General features: G+C 48.1%; 1 protein-coding gene across 1 annotated transcript in view; it reads right to left on the bottom strand.

Moving 5' to 3' along the window:
- The window catches only part of LPIN1 (lipin 1), a 319,784-nt gene that overhangs the window by 96,827 nt on the left and 202,475 nt on the right, over positions 1 to 20,482 (bottom strand). Inside the window, 2 exon segments of the mRNA XM_029596877.1 lie at positions 8,105 to 8,292; positions 10,516 to 10,609. Of these exon segments, the coding sequence (XP_029452737.1) occupies positions 8,105 to 8,292; positions 10,516 to 10,609 (282 nt within the window).

The following is a 20,482-nucleotide window of genomic DNA, read 5'->3' as shown; positions in this document are numbered from 1 at the left end:
AATCAATGTAAGAAATTAAAGACAACATATACATTAATTCTGATGCTGATACCATGTTATAGAAATCACCATTAATGCTAATCATGGCTGAAAGTGCCAAATTTATGCAATAATGTTTAACGTGCAAGTTAAAGGCTTTGTATGCAAACTAAAATAATATGAATATTAAGATCTTACTGTGCACTAAGACAGTCCCTTAGTATATGAAAATGTAAGTGATAAAATTCTAACTTATATGAAAATTAGGCAGAACCATATGCAAATTAGGCTTTACTGGGCAAAGTATCATAAGATGTCAACTGGAACCATTTTTAAAAGTACTGGCTGCAGAGCAGGAGGGTGGACAACCCTCTCCTGCCCCAATCTTCTTGTACCCTACATCAGGGTAAGAGAAGATGAAGCACATTCTTAGGATAACTGAGTGAGTGGGCCCTTTGGCCGAGGTGAGAGGTGTAACCGCCCAGGGGGGAGGAGCCCCGCTGGGCCTCACTGTCGGGAGGTGGAGCCTCGGCTGCGGGATGGGATACAGCAGACGTAGAAGTGGAGAGGAGAGGGTGACCTCAGGAGGCGGGCCACAGTACGGCAGCACAGTGCTGATGTCAGACTCAGCTAGAGAGACGAGAGACCAGGAAAGAAGCAGCACTACCCGAGGAGCGGGGAATGCCGAGATATACAGTCACTGAAGTACACTGAATCAGTAGTGACGTTATGCAGGAGGTTTCCTCGGTGGGAGAACACAGTAGTGGTCCATAGAGCGGGGTACACCGGCGAGGGTTCTTCAGATGGTATCACGGCACAGGTCCGCAGGCAGGGAGGAACCTGGGAGTAAGTTCTCGCGGCAATGGTCCGCAGAACAGGGTACACTGGCAAGGGTTTCTCTGATGGTGACACAGTGCGGGTCCTGCAGAGCAGGGGAAAACCTGGGTGACTCCTCACAGCAATGGTCCGCAGAGTGGGGTACACCGGAGAGGATTCCCACATAGTATCACCACAGGGATCCAGGGAGAGGTACTCACAGCGACTGGAAGCAAGTAGGAGTCCCGTAGAAGGCCTCAGGGATGAGGCAGGCTGAAGTCCGGGTGAGAGGCCCTCCGAGGAGCGGATAGCCAAGAGACGACGGGGGGCCCCGAGGATCGGGTACCCAATTGTCTCACACCACGGAAGCAGAAACTGGAACAAGCTGAAGAGAAGCTGTAAGATGCAGCAAGTGAACTCATTGCCAAGTCACCGGCTGTCTGGGCTGGCGAGTATAAATATTGGAGTAGTGTGACGTCATCTGTTCGGGATGCCCCCAAGGTTCCTGCGATGACGTGGTTAAAGCTGGTCGGAGAGCGCGCGCGCGCACGCCTAGGGAATCCCACGGGTAAGATGGTGGTCGGCAGCGTCTATGCTGCTGGAACAGGCCCAAGAACGGAGGCCGGAAGGCTGGCGGTAGCTGGCTGAAGCCGCGAGTTCACCCAACAGAGCCAAAGTTGTAAAAAGAGGTGAGCAATGGCAGCCGCAGCCGTCTGTGGCCGCAGAGTGTAACACACATGATGGGTTTTAGCAGCCCCTGACTTTTCCTATGAAGTAGGGTAGTGGGTGGGTGAAAGAGGGACTGGGCCTCAGCAGCCTCTGACTTTAGCTTTGGGGAGACAGGGATGAGGAGTCAGTAGCCCCCAACCTTTGATCCTTAGGAGGCAATAATTGGGCCTCAGCAGCCTCTGACTTGTTTCGTGGTAGAGAAGACTGAGCCTCAGTGGCCCTTTCATTTGGCTATAGGATGTTGGGGAAACGTGTGAAGGTGGGCATGAGGTCCCTTACATTTTTGGTGTGGCAGTGTGTATGCTAGTCAGGTGGGGAAATCCCCCATACTAAATGGGCCTTTCATTTGAGGCAGGTTCCTATGGGGATTTCAGCCAGTAGTTAGAATGCATGGCTTACAACCATGGTTACATTAGGTCTACAATTCAATGTGCACAGGGTAAAGCTATATTGCATCACATTAAGTGGTGTTTTACAGTGCACATTAAATTTTTACTATCTCACTATTAAAACTAAAATGTTTAAAACAAAGTTAATGCAAGTTCTATTGCACAGGCCTCCATATCTATAGTTTGCCTATGTTAAAAAAAGGCATTTTAACATGAATATTTTACTGATCATGCATAGAAGACAATTTTAATGTTGAGATTACTTACCTGATAATCTCCTTTTCCTTAGTGTATGCAGATGGACTCAAAATAAGTGGGATATAGTGTGCTCGTGCTAGCAGTTGGAGACGGTTCTGACGTCAGCACGGGTACATATACCCCCACAGGAAGTATAGCAATTCAGTAATCTTCCTTGCAAAAGCTTTTATGGATATATGTGTGACTGACCGATCGTTTAAATGAACAGGATTACCCTGACCAATTGATGGTAGCTGGAGACCGCCAGTGTACGTAACCGGAAGGCGTCGACACCCGGCAGGGTGGAAGCCCTATATAAGCAAACATGGCTTACCGTGAGTCAGCGAATCCCCATGTATACCGGCAGCCGGGCGGGATGCTGAGTCCATCTGCATACACTAAGGAAAAGGAGATTATCAGGTAAGTAATCTCAACATTTCCTAGCGTGTAGCAGATGGACTCAAAACAAGTGGGATGTACAAAAGCTACTCCCGGACTGGGCGGGAGGCTGCCCGAGGTCCGTTTAGGATTGCCCTCGCAAATGCCTTGTCCTCCCTGGCCTGAATGTCCAGACGGTAGAACCTGGAGAAGGTATGGAGGGAGGACCACGTCGCCGCTTTACATATCTCTGCAGGCGACAGCATCCTAGTTTCTGCCCAAGAGGCTGCTTGCGCTCTGGTAGAATGCGCCTTAACCTGTAGAGGTGGTGGTCTTCCTGCCTCTACATAGGCCGCCTTGATAACTTCTTTGATCCAGCGGGCGATGGTTAGCCGTGAGGCCGCTTCTCCTTGCTTCTTCCTGCTGTGAAGGACGAACAGATGGTCCGTCTTTCGTACTGCTTCTGACATTTCCAAGTATCTGGCCAGTATTCTGCCGATGTCGAGATGACACAGTATTCGACCTTCTTCTGACTTCTTCAAACCTTCCGTGGTTGGCAAGGATATGGTTTGGTTGAGGTGAAATTGGGAGACTACTTTGGGTAAGAAGGAAGGAACCGTGCGAAGATGGATAGCCTCTGGAGTGATTCTGAGGAATGGATCACGGCAGGACAGTGCTTGTAGCTCTGAGATGCGGCGTGCTGAACATACAGCCAGCAGGAACACCATCTTCAAGGTCAACAAACGGAGAGACAGGCCTTGAAGGGGTCTGAAGGCGGATCCCACTAGAAATTCCAACACTAGGTTGAGGTTCCACAGGGGCACCGGCCACTTCAGTGGCGGGCGAATGTGTTTGACTCCTTTCAGGAAACGTGAAACGTCTGGGTGTGTGGCGATGCTGTTGCCGTCACTCCGGGAACCGTAGCAGGATAGGGCTGCCACTTGAACTTTGATGGAACTGAGGGACAGACCCTTCTGAAGTCCATCTTGCAGGAAATCCAAAATGATAGGGATCTTAGCGGCATGTGGATTGGTGCCGTGAGTTTCGCACCAGGCTTCAAATACTCTCCAGATCCTTATATATGTTAGTGATGTGGAGAACTTGCGTGCTCGGAGGAGGGTATCTATTACCGGCCCCGAGTATCCTCGTTTCTTCAATCTAGCCCTCTCAAGGGCCAGACCATAAGAGACAATTGAGCTGGATCCTCGTGGAGGATGGGACCTTGCCGCAGAAGGTCCCTGTGTGGAGGCAGGAGTAGTGGAGTCCCTGCCAGTAGTCTTCTCATGTCTGCGTACCAGGGTCTTCTTGGCCAGTCCGGTGCCACTAGAAGAACTAGGCCTCTGTGCCGCTGAATCTTGTGAATAATGGCGCCCAGCAGGGCCATGGAGGAAAGGCATATAGCAGGATCTCCTGAGGCCATGGCTGTACCAGGGCATCGATCCCCTGGGATAGAGGATCCCGCCTGCGGCTGAAATATCTGGGTACTTGAGCGTTGGACCTGTCCGCTAGTAGGTCCATGCCCGGCGTCCCCCACCGATCCACAATCATCTGGAAAGCTGAGGGCGACAGCTGCCATTCCCCTGGATGTAGGCTTTCTCTGCTGAGGAAGTCTGCCGTGGTGTTGTCCTTCCCGGCGATGTGGACGGTGGAGATGTCCTGGAGATTTGCTTCCGCCCAAGTCATCAGGGGGGCTATTTCTAAGGATACCTGTTGGCTTCTGGTTCCGCCCTGTCGGTTGATGTATGCCACCGTGGTGGCATTGTCTGACATCACTCTGACTGCTCTGTTGCGAAGTCTGTGGGCAAATCGCAGGCACGCTAGCCTGACTGCCCGTGCCTCTAGTTGGTTGATGTTCCACCCCGACTCTTCTCTGTTCCACTGCCCTTGGGTGGTGAGTTCTTCGCAATGTGCTCCCCATCCGTTCAGGCTGGCATCCGTAGTGAGCAGGGTCCAGGTTGCGGAGGACATTCTTGACCCCTGGCTCATGTGGCCGGGCTGCAACCACCACCGTATCTGATTCCGCACTCTGGCTGGTAGAGGTAGGGGTGTGGTGTAGTTCTGTGATCGTGGGCACCATCGAGATAGGAGGGCGCGTTGTAATGGTCTCAAATGAGCCCGCGCCCATGGTATTACTTCCAGAGTGGATGCCATAAGGCCGAGGACCTGTAAGTAAACCCAAGCTGTGGGCCGGGTGGCGCTCAGCAGGGCCTGCAGACGATTCCGGAGCTTTGATCTTCTCTTGGAGGTCAGGCTGACCTTGTCTTCCTGGGTGTTGAATCGGACTCCTAGGTATTCCAGCGACTGAGAAGGCTGTAGGGAACTCTTGTTCAGGTTTACAACCCATCCTAGGCTTTCCAGAAGAGCTATAACTCTGTTGGTTGCCTGGCGGCTCTCCTCTGGCGACTTCGCCCGGATCAGCCAATCGTCCAGGTAGGGATGGACGAGGATTCCCTCCTTCCTGAGGGACGCTGCCACTACTATTATGACCTTGGTAAAGGTCCACGGCGCAGTGGCTAACCCGAAGGGTAAAGCTCGGAACTGGAAGTGCTGGTCTAGGACCTTGAAGCGTAAATAGCGCTGATGATCCCGATGGATTGGGATATGCAGGTAGGCTTCCGACAGATCTAGGGATGTGAGAAACTCCCCTGGCTGTACTTAACTTTTGACAGACCTCAGAGTTTCCATGCGAAAGCTGGGGACCCGCAGGTATCGGTTGACTGACTTGAGGTCCAGGACAGGCCGGAAAGTGCCCTCTTTCTTGGGCACGATGAAATAAATGGAATAATGCCCAGAATTCATCTCCCTTGTAGGCACTGGGATTATGGCCTTTAGGGACAGGAGCCTCCGCAAAGTGACGTCTAGAGCCGTCCTCTTGATGGGCGAACAAGGAGATTCCACAAACCTGTCCGGCGGAAGCTGAAGAAAATCCAGGTAATACCCCTCTCGGGTGATGGCGAGGACCCACTGATCCGAGGTAATCTCGACCTACCTGCGGTAGAAGAGGGACAGCCTGCCCCCTATGGCTGCAACCCCCGGATGGGTCGGCTGATTGTCATTGTGGGGTACGGCCGGGGCCGGAACCCGAGCCGGTTCCCCTCTTGTTGTGCTTAGTCCGAAAGGACTGGTTCCTGGCCTGCGAACGCGGTGCTTGGTAGCGAGTCCTGTAAGGGTTGAAGCGCTGAGAGTTTCTACCTCTGGATGGTCTGGGGAAGGGGCGCTGGTTCCTCCTTGACCGGTCTTCTGGTAGACGGGGTAATGGAGAGGCGCCCCATTTATTGGCCAGTTTCTCAAGGTCACTGCCGAACAGGAGGGATCCCTCAAAGAGCATTCTCGTGAGGCGCGTCTTGGAGGAGTCGTCGGCCGACCAATTACGTAGCCAGAGCTGTCTCCTGGCCACCACTGAGGATGACACTCCCTTGGCTGCCGTACGGACTAGGTCGGAGGCTGCATCAGTGAGGAATGAGAGAGCTGATTCCATTTCTTCTCCCGGGGTGTTGCTCCTAGCCTGTGATAAACAGGAACGTGTCACCACGGTGCAGCAGGTCGCAATCCGAAGGGACATGGCTGCCACCTCAAAGGCTTGTTTCAGAATGGTGTCCATGCGCTGGTCATGTGTATCCTTGAGGGCCGTCCCCCCCTCCACTGGAATGGTGGTGCGCTTCACAATTGCGCTAACCATGGCATCTACCTGAGGGCACGCCAGCTTCTCCTTGGTTGCCGGGTCTAAGGGATACATGCCAGCCAAGGCCCGACCCCCTTTGAATGAGGCCTCCGGCGTATTCCATTTCAGATCGATTAACTGCTGAGCTACTTGTAGGAGGGGAAAATGGTGAGACGTTTGGCGCAGGCCCTCCAACAGGGGGTTCACTCTCGGTTCCCCTGGAGCGTCATGGCCCGGAAGAGCCAGTTCCGACAGGCATTGAGAGATCAGGCATGGGCCATCCCCTCTCAAGAAGAAGCGCCTCATGGTCCAATATGGTTCAACCCCCGAGGAAAGTTCTCCCTCCTCCGGGAGTCGTCGTCTTCCTCAGGGCAATCTGAATCCCCATAAGTGGGGGTCCCGGGTGGCGCGTGGCCGTACCTAGGCCTTGAGGGTCCAGGGGCCGGGTCATCCGGTATGTATGGACCCGCTCGGGGAGCAGCCTGCATTGAGACAAAAGCATGAATCCCCTTGAATAATTCCACCCAGGAGAGCGAAGCAGGATCTGGTCTGAGGGGTACCAGGTCCCTCGGGGTCCCCAGCTGCCCACTACCGCCGGCTAGGTCCGGGGTGTTCCCTGAGGAACTGGCAAGTATGCTGGGCTGAGACCGGTCCTGGCCTGGAACTCCCAGGGCCTCTTCACATTGGGCACATAGGGAGACTGCTTCCTCGCTCTGTGTAGCTCTGAGGTTACATGCTGAGCAGAGGCTCATGCCTGATGTTGGAGGGGCCAGCTCTGCTGATGCCTGGGCTCTCTTACGCTCCATGTGCATCTAGGAACGGACGCCGTAACAGCGTGCACGTAACAACGGACACCTAACAGCGTGCGCCTAACGCCATGCGCCTAACAGCGTGCGCCTAACAGCGTGCGCCTAACGCCGTGCGCGTAACATTGTGCGCGGAGCAGTGTGCGCCTAACGCCGTGCGCGGAACAGTGTGCACGGAACAGCGTGCGCCTAACAACGTGCGGCTAACAACGTGCGGCTAACAACGTGCGGCTAACAAACCAGGCAAGAAAATGGCGACCTCCGTGGCGTATTGCCACCCAGGCAGACTCTGCAAAGCCTCACTTCCTCGGAGACCAAGTAAAGATGTATGCCTTACCTTGTCTTCGGCGCTTCCCGGTTGCGACCCGGGCGGTCTCCGGCTGCGGGGGGAGAGGGTAAGTACCGTCACCGCCGCGCTCGAGAAAGTGCACCCGCTGCTTCTGGGCCGCACCTGAACTCGTCTCGCTCGGGGGCCAAGTCCACGCCGGGACCGAGGCTGCCTCTATGCCGCGCCCGAGCCCTTCTCACTCGGGGGCTAGGTCCCTGCCGCGAGCCGGCCACCGGGCCGATGCACTCACCTCCGAGGGACCACGGAAATCGCCTCGGGGAAACTCAACTGGGGGAGGGACCGACTGGTATCACCGCAAGAGTGCGGGGCTCGTCTTCAGGTAGGTATCGTCTATGAATTTTGTCGTGTAGAATTTGGAAACACGCTCAGCGAGCGTAAGGGAGCTCCAAACTGCTTTGGAGACGGAAATTACTGAATTGCTACACTTCCTGTGGGGGTATATGTACCCGTGCTGACGTCCGATCCGTATCCAACTGTTAGCACGAGCACACTATATCCCACTTGTTTTGAGTCCACCTGCTACACGCTAGGAAAATTTATATTTCTTAAACATAAATAAAACCACCTTAAAACATACCAAAGGTCTTTGTGTTAAGTTTAAAAATAGTACAGAATGAAACTCGGTTTAACTAGGTACAACCTACCTAACAATCTACCAAACCTAATTTTCTGAAATAACAGACTGACAAGGGCTAAGATTAAATCTAAATGTGTTGTGAGACCCACAGCCATATAATAGAATTCATAAAGAAAAACTTACCTTTTGTTATTTCTTTATCTGCAAGACCTCCACAAAGTGAAATAGCAATGGATGGTAAGTCTCTGGTTCCATCAGATATGCTCTCAACTCCACTATCAATGCCTGAACTTCCAACAGATTGTGGTGAGTGATTAGCTGATCTGGCTCCCCCGTCACTTGCATTTTTCCCAGCTACAATATTATCACCACTGGAAAAAAAAACAAACTAACTCTCATTACTCCTCTGGACAGACAAACAAAATTAACACACTCAAAATATAACTCATGCCAAAATCATTTCAGTTTTTGTAATTTATGTGGTTAATTGGTCTTTCCAAACAAAATTTTAGTTTTGGAGATAAAATATTTACTTCTGTTTCCTCAATTGGACTAAATTTAGTGTTCATAAAAGAACATCAATAAAGCAAGTTTGCTTACCATAAACAGTGTTCTCCATAGACAGTAGGATGAATTAGCCATAACATGTGGGTACACCATCAGATGGCACCAAATGGACCCTTCTCTTTTACTTCATAGAGTTTGTTGTACTGAGCATGTGTGGGAGTTCCCATGCAGGTATTGCCTCCTGAGCTCTTCAATCGATTTTAGAGTTAAATATAGCTAGGTAGTCGACTCTCCAGGGAGGCGGATGAGTGTTTAGCATGGCTAACTCATGCTTCAACAATACCAATGTGCTGTGCATCGTCGGTGCCAATGTACCACACTTTGAAACCTTATGTTTCTTTGATGTAGGCTCCAATGGCTCCCAAGAGTGAAACTGCTTGGGTCTTTGATGCAGGGCAGCTCGTTCCACTCAAGCCCCCAGCTTCAGCCTGTATGAAGGGGGAGTTTTGGAGGAGCTCCTGCTGAACTCCTTACCTGGTGAGGCAGACAACACTGCACTGAGGAAAGAGGATTTTCTGAGATTATGAAGAGTAAAATCCTCAGTTTTACTGGCCCAGGAACATTGGGACCTCAGGGAAATCCATCCATAGCTATAACAGTTTGCCTGAGCATGGTTCGGCCCCAGGCATTGATAGTACAGCTCCTAACCATTCATGAGGGATATTATCTTACTGCAATTGCAACTCTTGAAGCTGCTGACAGTAGATTTCTTTTTGCCAGACATACTGAGTAGGCAAGTTTGTAAAACACTGAAAAATGTTGTTGTGAATGCTGCAGAGGCAGTGAGGCAATTTAAAAAAAAGCAAAAGCTGAAGAAAACTATACAGAAAACTACCAAAATATAAAAGGTTATAGAGAAAAATATCTGGAGAGACTCAGTACATATCTGTGCTTGTGCTCGGATAAAAAATGGCTGAGGAGACGTATAAGGCAACTCCTGCACATGCTAGTACAGCTTAAAGCCCTACTTCGGTAGCTAGGAGAGACAAGTCAGTTTGGTGCCACCACCCATATATATTAACGAATTCAGCCTGCTTATCAACAGAAAAGTCTTTAATCCATTCACATGGCAGTTTAGCACTTCTGAAGCCTTGAATCTACATAACTTATTTTCCCAAATTGCAGTTGGGCATGGGATAAATACTGTGGATACCTAAAGGCTAGTAGTTGGAAATGAAGAAAAGAGGGCATGGGGTAACCTCCACGGAGCAGCAGTTACTACCCTTCACAGAAGGCATATAGATTACTATTCTTAACCAATTAGCCTTAATGCTTTTGACGCAACTGCAAAATCGCTCTCCGCTTCGATGGCAGTGGGCGAAAAGAGGAATTGGATTCAAATGGCAGCCAATATTGGGCCCTGACTATTACAGGACAGGGTATTGATATGTAGACATTAGGAAAAAAGCAGAGGACAGCTTCCACAGACAAGATCAAAAGCAAATCACATTTAAGCAGCCTTGTCTGAATTATCAAGGAGGCTGCTCACTCTGTAAAAATGTTGCTAGCAATAACTCTGTTATGGATTTATTAGTTGCTTGGTTTTGATTGTTAATATTACTTCCCTTAACATAAGGCCTGGGGTAACCAGCACACAGAGGCAGTGACAATTTACAACCATAAGAAACTTGCTGGGTGGACTGGATAGGCCATTTGATCTTTTTCTGCCATCATTATTATGTTACTAAGCTTGGAACACTAACAATATGCCTTATTTATAGGGACATTCATTTTTAGTTTTTATTTTAATTTACTCAAGAATGTATCAGTTTATTGCAACAAAAACATAAAGACAGAGGAAAAAGTGACTCCATTTTCTTTGTAAAAATAATTGCTGTTCTTGTTTTAACAAACACTAAAATATTTCAGGTAAAAATAGAATATAACTGAAAATGGAGGTCTCTAATTATTTTTCAATTGGCCATTCTGGCACTGCAGCTCTGTACTGTGTAAACCAATGCTAGTTACCATCTAAGCCTTGCAGGAGAGAGAGAAAGCCAACAATAGCATAAAAAAGCAAATCATACCTCTTGGGAAAATATAATGCTGCAACTTCAGGATCCATGCCAGTGAGGTCATCCAGATAGACACCATCAGCTCCAAGATGTCTGCTTCGTTTATCTTCAAATCATAAAAAAGATACAAAAGTGATTTCCCAAGCGTGACATTTTCACATACTGCAATAGTACAGTATATATATTTTTTTAATTAGGAACCTTACAATTTGAAGCTGTAATATCCTCGGCTTAAAAATGAAGAGGTCAACATTCAAAGCCATTTAGATGGATAACTCACAAATTATATCTGTCTAAATAGCTAGTTCTGAATATTTTCCTTGCATATCCGGCTAAGATTTAGCCAAATAAGCAAGGTGCGATATTTGGAGTTAGCCTGATAAGATAGTCATCTAACTCTGTATGTGCCTGAGTGCAGATCTAACAATATAGCCAATTAAATGGTGATGTGTTAGGGTTACTCTAGCTCCAAAGATTGTACTTACATTGTAGCTGCCTAGCAATCCCAGAATTTCTGGGCTCAGTTAGCAGTAAACCACTACCGCAATCTGGGTTGAAGATTAATTTAAAAATAAGAGCGACAGAATAAGAGTCCTGGAGAGATAAATCGTTCAAATTATATTGGACCTGGTAGCAGGGGATGGGGGAGTGGCCAAGGCTGGCACTAGCCCTTTTTTTTTTTTTTAACCTAGCACATCACCACCTAACTGGTTGTATTCTTTGATATATGGCCAGTTAAGCTTTATAACTAACCAGCGATATTCAAATGAATTTCCAGTTATGTTTAAAATTATCTGGCTACAGTTAAAGATATGCAAATCGGTTGCCCCCCCCCCCCCCCCCCCCCCCCCCCCCCCAAGTTTGGTTACATCTCTCATATCTCCTGGATTCCTGGACTGGTGTTAAATTGTTTTGACAACCAATCAGCTCTTACCAAATAATAAGACAAACCCACTGCCAGCCAGTGGCTCAGACACACAGACATTTGCTGTTGTGCTTAGTGAATGTCCCTCCCTGCCCCAGCCCTTCGTGTACACATCCCGAACAGAAACCTGAGATCAGCCAACAAAGCACTCCTAACTATTCCATCAGTCAAAACAGCAAGACTAACGCAAGTAAGAGAAAGAGCACTATCCTTGGTAGGACCCATACTAGGGAACACCATGCCCTTGGAGTTAAGATTACAAAGTGACAGCAAAACCTTTAGAAAAAATTTAAAAACCAGGCTCTTTAAACAAGCTTATCAAAAAGAGAAGGGAGAATAGTACCCAGGGAAATGCAAGGTACAAACAATTGAACACCCACACACATAACCAAAATCAATGTGTGTGTAGTTTTTTATTTGTTATTTTAGTTTAATCTTCATTTTTTTTCGTTCATCAATAAAGGATAAAAGTACAATGATAAAGCTAATCTCGTATCCAAAACTGATACAATGAGAAATGGACATGATTTATCACACTTACCAATTAATATTGTTTACAAACTATGGTACCGAACCTTAATGGCACCTGTGTAATTTGATATATTTTAGCATCATTTTTATGTGCCTTACTGTAAACCGTCGTGACGGTATCCATCTGAACGATGGTATTAGAAAAAAAAAAGTTAAAATAAATATTTAAAGACTGGATGCTTGTTGCCAGTCCATCCTCAGCCTGCAGCAGCTCTTTCCCATTTTTATCCCTTCTTGGCACCCTCCAGAAGACTGTTTCCACAACCAGTTTCTCCTGTCAAAGCTCAGCCCAGCCACCTCAGACAGAAGCCTCACTAAACTCTGCTCAGACACTCTCTCCCTTTCTATGAGGCAGATGCAATAAGGTGCGCTGAAGCTGCCGCGGGTTTGTGTGCGTGTTTTTCTGCACAAAGCCCTATACGGGGATGTGATAAGGGTTTTGTGTGTAGGGGAAAAAAGCGCGTACAAACGAGCTTACAGATCCCCGTTTTTTCCTGTGTGAATGCATGCTAACAGCATGCAAAGGATAATTTATAGACAATGCAGGGAGCCGCACTAATGTTAGTGCGGGTTTTTTTACAACCATGGTCAGGGCACGAGTTAAGTGTTAGCGCCGACTCGGGGGCCATTTTATTCCATTGCCTGCATTGGTGTGGTGTGGTTGTGTGTCCATGCAGCTCTCGTGTGATTTCAGCGATGGAGATTTCCGATTGTGTCCAGCTTTTCCTGACACTGTGGTCGATCCTGCGTGTTTGCCAAAGGATGACAGCAGCAGCGGGTTTGGCAGGTGACAGAGGTCGTGGCTGCCATGCAGTGTGAATTATCACCCATGAAAATATTTGCCATTTTTTCCTCACACACAGTTATTCACATTAATAAAAATAAATTCCAGGGACATACTTTCACTGAACAGGGAGACGTGTCTGGGGACAGATCATGATTAACTAGGCGCTTTTCTGAGCATCCTAGCGTAGATATTGTTAATTAGCTTACAATTGACCAGCTGAGTGCCTATGTCAACACCCGAGCGGCCAAATACATGGCCAGAAAAGCACCTAGCTCAGCGCCTGAGCGGCAAGATTAGCTAGGCATCTTTCTGGGCGCCAGAGCATCCAGATTCGCTCCCGGCTGAGCACCTATCTTGCTGCCATGCGGTTATCACCTTTCACTTTTATGCGCGGATTATCAGCCCGAGTTTTCAGTGCGGATGCGGCCGCTTATTACATAGGGCCTTACCAAACTTAGGTATGTGCATTTCTTCATGTGCGTGAATTTCTGCGCGCAAATCATTTGCATAATTTATTTATTTTACATCCCGCGGAAGCTTTAGCCGCACGTAGTGATCAAAACCCGTGCACATAACTACCGCCTGTTTTGCCGCGGATCCTATTACATCAGCTCCTATGACAGTAGTTCACCTCCACTTCTTAGGGCTTTCCGCACTCCAGCACATTCTCACTGACTGTGTGCTACACAGTCTGCTGCCTTTATGGTTCTCTAGGCTCTGCTCTACCTACCTACTCCTGTGGAATGGGAACTAGAAGTGATCCACACTGTCTGCTTTCTCCAGGGCTTAAGAAAAAGAAAATTAAGCCGTGGGGTCAAGACTATACGCATCACTACTGCAGCCAAGACTGAGGAGAGCCCAGGTCACAACAGCACAGCTCCAAATCAAATTCTGCTTTCCAAATGGTGCCAGGGAAGCCCGTACTGGTTACAGAGTATTAGGTATCCTAGGCAAAGCTTACAGCTTTGCAACCCCCAGCACCACTCTCCACACACACAATTAAAAATTATGTATTTGTAATAAGGTTTTACATGAGAAAAAAAGAACAAAGTACACTCTTAAAGTAAAAATATCACATGTATACTATATTTACTTGCAGTGCAGTGGTACCAACCAGAAAATCCTGTAAAAAAGTAAAAGACACTTGGAACTCATACAGTATTAGGCTTATTGTAAAACGTGATGGATGTAGGCTTAGCCCTCTAAAGCCATGAGTAAACTCAATTACAATTACAATATAGTAAATCTCCCACAATAAAACAGCACCAACTGCCAACATTCAAATAATAACAAACCTACTTATGAAAAGGCAACACTGCAATCCCTAAAACATCAATATGCATCCTATTAGGAAAACAGAGCAAGACAAGCTGCTGTAGATCCCTACACAGAGCTACACCATAACAGAATACTTCATTTCATCTGACACAGGCAGAACACAGACAGACCCTCACCAAATATAGAATAAAGAGAGACCTTAAAATATAACTAGAAATGTAGAGACAAAAACTGAATTGGAAACTGCAACAAGCTCGATACAGTATACAAAAAATAGAAACATTATTATTCCCCATAAAACATCAAACAATAAAGCCAAGAAATAAAAAACATAGTAGTAGAATCATAATTTCAAAAAAAGTATTTAAAAACAGCTGACAATTTGGGAACAGCATCAGGCCTCTTAATAGCTTAAGGGAGTAATTATTGATGGAAATGCCGACTCAGACTGCAAAAAAAGAGCGAGAAAAGGACCGAGAGCGGTCTAGGCTCGCTGACATGATGTCGGATGAGGATCTAGGGGCCATGGATTCGCCGGTACCAGCTAACTGGGCGGATATATTAAGGCAGCCATTGTAGAGGCCCTGGAGCCAGAATTTAACAAAATATCAAATCAGCTTCTCGACTTTATCTCCTCCATCTCTGGCTATGAAGTGTATTTCACAGAAATTGAGCAACGGGTGTCGGACATTGAAGATGGCCTCCAGGCCTCCAACTCAGAGCTGGCAGCCCTGAAGAAAACGGTTGCGCTTCACACCAATCGCCTGGAGGACCTGGAGGACCTGGAGAATCAGTCCAGGAGATCGAATCTCTGTTTGGTAGGGCTGCCAGAATCCTTGAAGGAACATGAACTCCCCGGTTGCTGGAGGAATGGCTGACCAAAGAACTGCACATCTCCATGGCGCGAGGCCCGCTGTGGGTTGAGCGTGCCCATCGACTCGGTCCCAAAAGGCCTCAGCAGGAGAGGCCCCGAGTTGTTCTGGAGAAAATTTTCAATTTTTCTCATAAGGCAGAAATTTTGCAGGCGATCCGTGGGGGGGAAACTCCTTTGTAAGACAGCAAGAAGATCCTTATATTTCAGGACTTTTCACCGGCTCTATCTGCAAAGAGGCGCACGCTTTCCCCCTACTGCGCCCAGCTGCACAATCTTGGTTTATGGGCCATCATTGTATACCCGGCGAAGGTACGTGTGTCAACTCCTGATGGCCCGTGCTGGTATTTGGAAGTGGGGGCGCTGTGGGATTATATCGTGACTCTTGAGCAACCATTTGCCGGTCCCGAAGCCATTCTGCCACCCGTGACAAGTAATGTATGCCCGGATCTTTTTCATAGTTCCCTGCAGCATGACCATTGAGTGGGAAGACTGCATTTTTTTTCTCCTATACTCACTTTCTTCACAGCTCGTCGTCGGTGCCTTGCTTTGTTTCTTCTCTGGGCCCCAGTGAGGTTTTTTTTTTTTGCAGTGCCCGTTGATCTCCATGGAGGGTCTGAACATTCTCTCTGCCTTCCGTCGTCTCACAGACGGGCCGATACAGAACAGTGCGCTCCAACGCATTGGACGCGCGTTTTCCCTTACCCCTTATTCAGTAAGGGGCCGAAAACGCGTGTCCAACCCGCCAAACCTAATAGCGCCTGCAACATGCAAATGCATGTTGATGGCCCTATTAGGTATTCCCACGCGATTCAGAAAACAAAATGTGCAGCCATGAAAGACAGGTGCTAATTTCTTAGGGCATCGGGAAAGTGCACAGAAATGCAGTAAAAACTGCTTTTCTGTGCACGCTCCGACTTAATATCATGGCGATATTAAGTCTGAGGTCCCGAAGGGTAAAAAAAGTAAAAAAAAATGTTTTTTTAAATTTGAAGTCGGCCCGCGGCTGTCGGGTCGAAAACCGGACGCTCAATTTTGCCGGCGTTTGGTTTCCGAGTCCGTGGCTGTCAGCGGGCTCGAGAACCGACGCTGGCAAAATTGAGCGTCGGCTGTCAAACCTGCTGACAGCCGCCGCTCCGGGCCAAAAAGAGGCACTAGGGACACGCCTGTTTCTACCGCCGGACCTCATTTAAATACTGAATCGCGCGCACAGGCCACTCGCATGTGCGCTCGCCGGGAGAGCGTTCGCCCGCTCTCCTGCGGACTTTACTGAATCGGCCTGAGAGTTTGTTATCGACAGAGGAGCTGGTTGGTTCAGCATGCTTTCGGGGACTGCCACACGTTTTGACTGTGTTCTGAATTCAAGCTTTTAATAAGGTGGATGGTGAGGGTTTTTTTATTCCCATCCCTCCGGTGAGTGTTGTGGGGTCCTCTTTGCGCTCCAACGTGCTTTTTTCTTTTTTTTCCTTCTTTGCTGCTCATGTGGACTTGCAGTGAGAACTGGGCCCTTCATTTTACACACCAACTCCCACTGACTTTCTTTTCACTATGCAATTGGACTATTCTGCGACGTTTTGGGGGTTGTGTAAGATGTTTGCTTGTCTGGGTTCTGTACTCTAACCATGGCCTTCTTTAATTCTTTTTTTTTTTCACATCATAGTTGTTTCCTACTCTTTGTGGGTGGAGCTGGGTGGGTGGGTGGGCAAGCAGGATCTTAGTGATCGTACTCATGGGGTTAGTCATAGTAGATTTTTTTGGGGGGGGTGGGAGTAGGTAGCTGGGGCACTGGGGGGCTACAATGGGGGTTAGAGGGGTAGAGATGGAGGGCGGAGGGGGGGTTGAGTTCAAGCTATGTTCCTATGAAGTGTGAGTTTCTTACCTGTGTGCTACTGGATATCTTGGTTTAGAGGGGTGGCCCGTGCTGGGAGGGCCGCTCTTCTTCACAATCTGTCTGATAACTGGTCATAGGTCCTTGTTCCTTTATTTCAATGGTTAAAAGTGGTCCCAGATTATTTTCCTGGAATGTTTGTGGCATTAATTCACCCATTAAACATTCCAAGATCCTTCAGGAAACACATCTGAATGATATACATGTGAAGCTCCGTCAGAGCTGGGTGGGTTCAGTGCATTTTGCTTCAGCTAGCACGCGATCCGCTGGCGTACCTATTTTGGTACAAAAGTCCTTTCCGATTACAGTCACAAAGGAAATTAAGGACCCCCAAGGTCGATACTTAATCCTAGTGACCGAGTTTAACCGCTCCCCTCTAGTCCTGTGTAATATTTATGCCCCAAATATATATCGGGCCTCCTTTTTTCAGATGTTGCACAAACTACTTCTCCTATACATCGATGTGGCGGTGGTGATTGGAGGCGACTTCAATGCGGTCCAAGATCCAGAATGGGATAAGTCCACAGCTGCGCAGAATGAGGGGGCATTTAGCAAGGGGATACGGCTGCTGGAAACAGCCTTACACCTCGTGGATGTGTGGCGTACTTTACATCACTTTGAAAAGGACTTCACGCATCTTTCCAGAGCGCATGCAACGTACTCCAGATTAGACTATTTCCTGGTGAGTGCAAATTATTTTTCCAGGATCTCCTCTGCTGGGATTGGAGACATTGTGCCCTCAGACCATGCACCGATATGGGTGGAATTGGTTCCATCTCCTACGGGGCCCTTCCACCTTTCACTGGCGTTATCCCTATTTTTTAGTGGAGGATATCCCATTCCAAGATTTTCTGAGAGAGCGATGGGCGGAGTATGCTAAACTTAATGCGCAGCATAGTGGGGATCCTGTCCTGTTCTGGAATACGACTAAAGCAGTGTTGAGGGGAGACATCATTTCGTATCTAGCACACAGAAAGAAAATTCTAGATAAGCGGCTGCTAACATTCAGTGCACAACGCTGCCAGGCTAAGCAGGCCTTGATTGGATCCTTCTCTAAGTCCACTAGAGAATCCTACCTCTCCCTGCAAACTGCGGTTAACTCCCTACTCCACCAAAGGGCAAAGAAGAGCCTCCTGTACTATCAGTTTAAGCTATACAGTCATGGGAATAAATCAGGGCGACTGCTCGCTAATTTGATCACATCTGCTAGGGGGTCCCAGCATATACCTGCTCTGTGGACCAATAGGGGCCAAACAGTTACGGAGACCCCAGCTATTTTGCAGTCCTTCCATAATTTCTATTCTGATTTGTATAAATCTGAGGGCTGGAGCTCCACTACCTGGGATGCCTTCTGTGCGCGCCTTCGTCTTCCCACCCTGTCCCCCGATCAGAGTAACTGTCTAAACGAGCCCATATCGGAAGATGAAGTACGGTTAGCTGTCCATAAAATTCAGAAGTTGAAAGCCCCTGGTCCCGATGGATATAGTTTGGAGTTTTATAAATGTCTCATCGACCCACTTACTCAACTTCTACCCCTGGTGTTTAATACTTTCATCAGTACTGGGACATTTCCGGAGCGTGGGAATAGGGCTCATGTGACTCTCATCTCCAAACCCAGGAAAGATCCTTTACTACCTGCATCTTATTGCCCCATTTCCCTCCTGAATGTAGATCACAAACTGATGGCCAAAATTCTTGCTGATAGATTGGGGAGGATATTATCCCTTTTGATCAAACCAGGCAGGTGGGGTTTGTGAAGAAACGCTATGCCCTCACGAATATCCGGCGGGTGGCGGTGGCAATGGCGCTCTGCCAGCGTATCGACGCCCTTTACCTAGTGGTAAGTTTGGACGCGGAGAAGGCCTTTGACCACGTGGAGTGGGGGTTTAAGTTCCATGTGCTTCATTCCATGGGGTTCTAAGGGTTTTTTTTTATCAGGCCATTCAGTTGCTTTATTCTGCACCAAAGGCGTTGCTATTAGTTAATGAGCAGCTCTTGGACCCATTCCCGGTTTACTGGGGTACGAGGCAGGGATGTCAGTTGTCCCTGCTACTTTTTCTTTTTAATCCTCGAACCCATGCTTCTGGCCATTCAGGGGTCACCTGGCATACGGGGTATTCAGTTCCACTCTGGGGGGAGTCGGGAAATTTTCAAGTACACAGCCTTTGCAGACGACATTCTAGTTTTCCTCACGTCTCCGCAGCAGTCACTGCCCGTGCTCCTTGATTTGTTTACGGCCTTTGGTACCCTTTCTGGACTGCGGATTAATTGGGACAAGTCCAAGGCTTTGGCTTTTCCGGAGGATCTTAAAGGACGCTGGAGTGGTCCCCTTCCGCTAAGCTGGGCTGGGGCTTCCATTAAGTATCTTGGGATTCACCTGGCGGTAGATTTGGCTGTCATTTATAATCTCAATATCCCTAACTTGCTCACACTCACTCAGGATAAATTGCATACTTGGCGGGACTTACCTTTATCTATTGGAGGGAGGGTTAACTTGTTTAAAATGGTGCTCCTGCCCAAATGGCTCTATGTTCTACAAAATTTCCCATACTCGCTTAAGATGTTGTGATATAGGGCATTTAGACAAAATGATGTGCGCCTTTTTGTGGCGGGGGAAGAAAGCCGGGTCCCTCTCACTTGGTTAAAACTGAAATGGGGGCTGGACGGTATGGGGGTGCCCGATCTTCTCCGTTATAACATGGCAGCTAATCTCCGTCTGGTGTCGGATTGGATTTTGGAAGAGTCCTCCTTTGTGAATTTTCTGGTAGAGAATATGTTGGTTGCCCCATTAAATTTGAAAAATGTGCTTTTTGGATTGCAAACTAGTCTGCCCCCGGCGCTGACGCAAGACCCATTGATTACTCCCATTCGGAAGGCTTGGACTTATCTCACTAAATTGCTTGGGATCCCCAGAGTCTGTACTTATCTTCTGCCCATCTGGGGAAACCAGGAGTTTCCACCCGGGTCCCACTCTATTGATTTTCAAGTCTGGCAGCAGAAGGGAATCAAACAATTGGGGCACTTGTTAGATACCGAGGGCCGCATCTTACCCTTTGATACCCTGAAGGGGATTTATGGGTTAACGGGATCCCATGTCTTTGGCTACCTGCAAATATGACATTATACAGATTCCTTGAGGCTCCCCATCCGACAATCGTCCTCTTTTCAAACCTTGGACACCTTTTTTCAGCTTGATCACCAAAAAGCACCTTCTCTTTCGGCCTATTATAAGGGGTTGCTACAGGGTCTTCCAAAGAATACTTTTCAGTTGTCTATGGACAGATGGAATCGGGATGGGGTTTTCACCCTTCTGGTAGCGGTTTCCTCTGCTTGTATGAGAAACATGACCACTGTTATGGGCAATATGTACTTCAGGGAAATGCAATATAAATTTCTGAGGAGAGCTTATATTTCCCCACAAGTTGCATACCACGCTAAATTGGCCCCGACAGCTCAATGCCAGCAATGCCAATCATCGGTAGGGACCTTGACCCACGCTTTCTGGGCTTGACCCCTCATTTCTAGCTACTAGGGGAAGATTATGGATTATTTGAGGCGTCTATTGGAAGTATGCATCCCAAGCTCTCCATACTTGCTTCTATTTGACTGCATTCCTCAGTCCTTGGTGAGGGGTATGGGTCCGCGATTGTTTCTTAAGAAGGCTTGTGCGGTGGGGAAAAAAACTTTTTCTGTTATATT

The sequence above is a fragment of the Rhinatrema bivittatum genome, chromosome 3 (assembly GCF_901001135.1).
Source record: "Rhinatrema bivittatum chromosome 3, aRhiBiv1.1, whole genome shotgun sequence".
Lineage (NCBI taxonomy): Eukaryota > Metazoa > Chordata > Amphibia > Gymnophiona > Rhinatrematidae > Rhinatrema > Rhinatrema bivittatum.
This window is presented reverse-complemented; position numbering and strand designations above follow the sequence as displayed.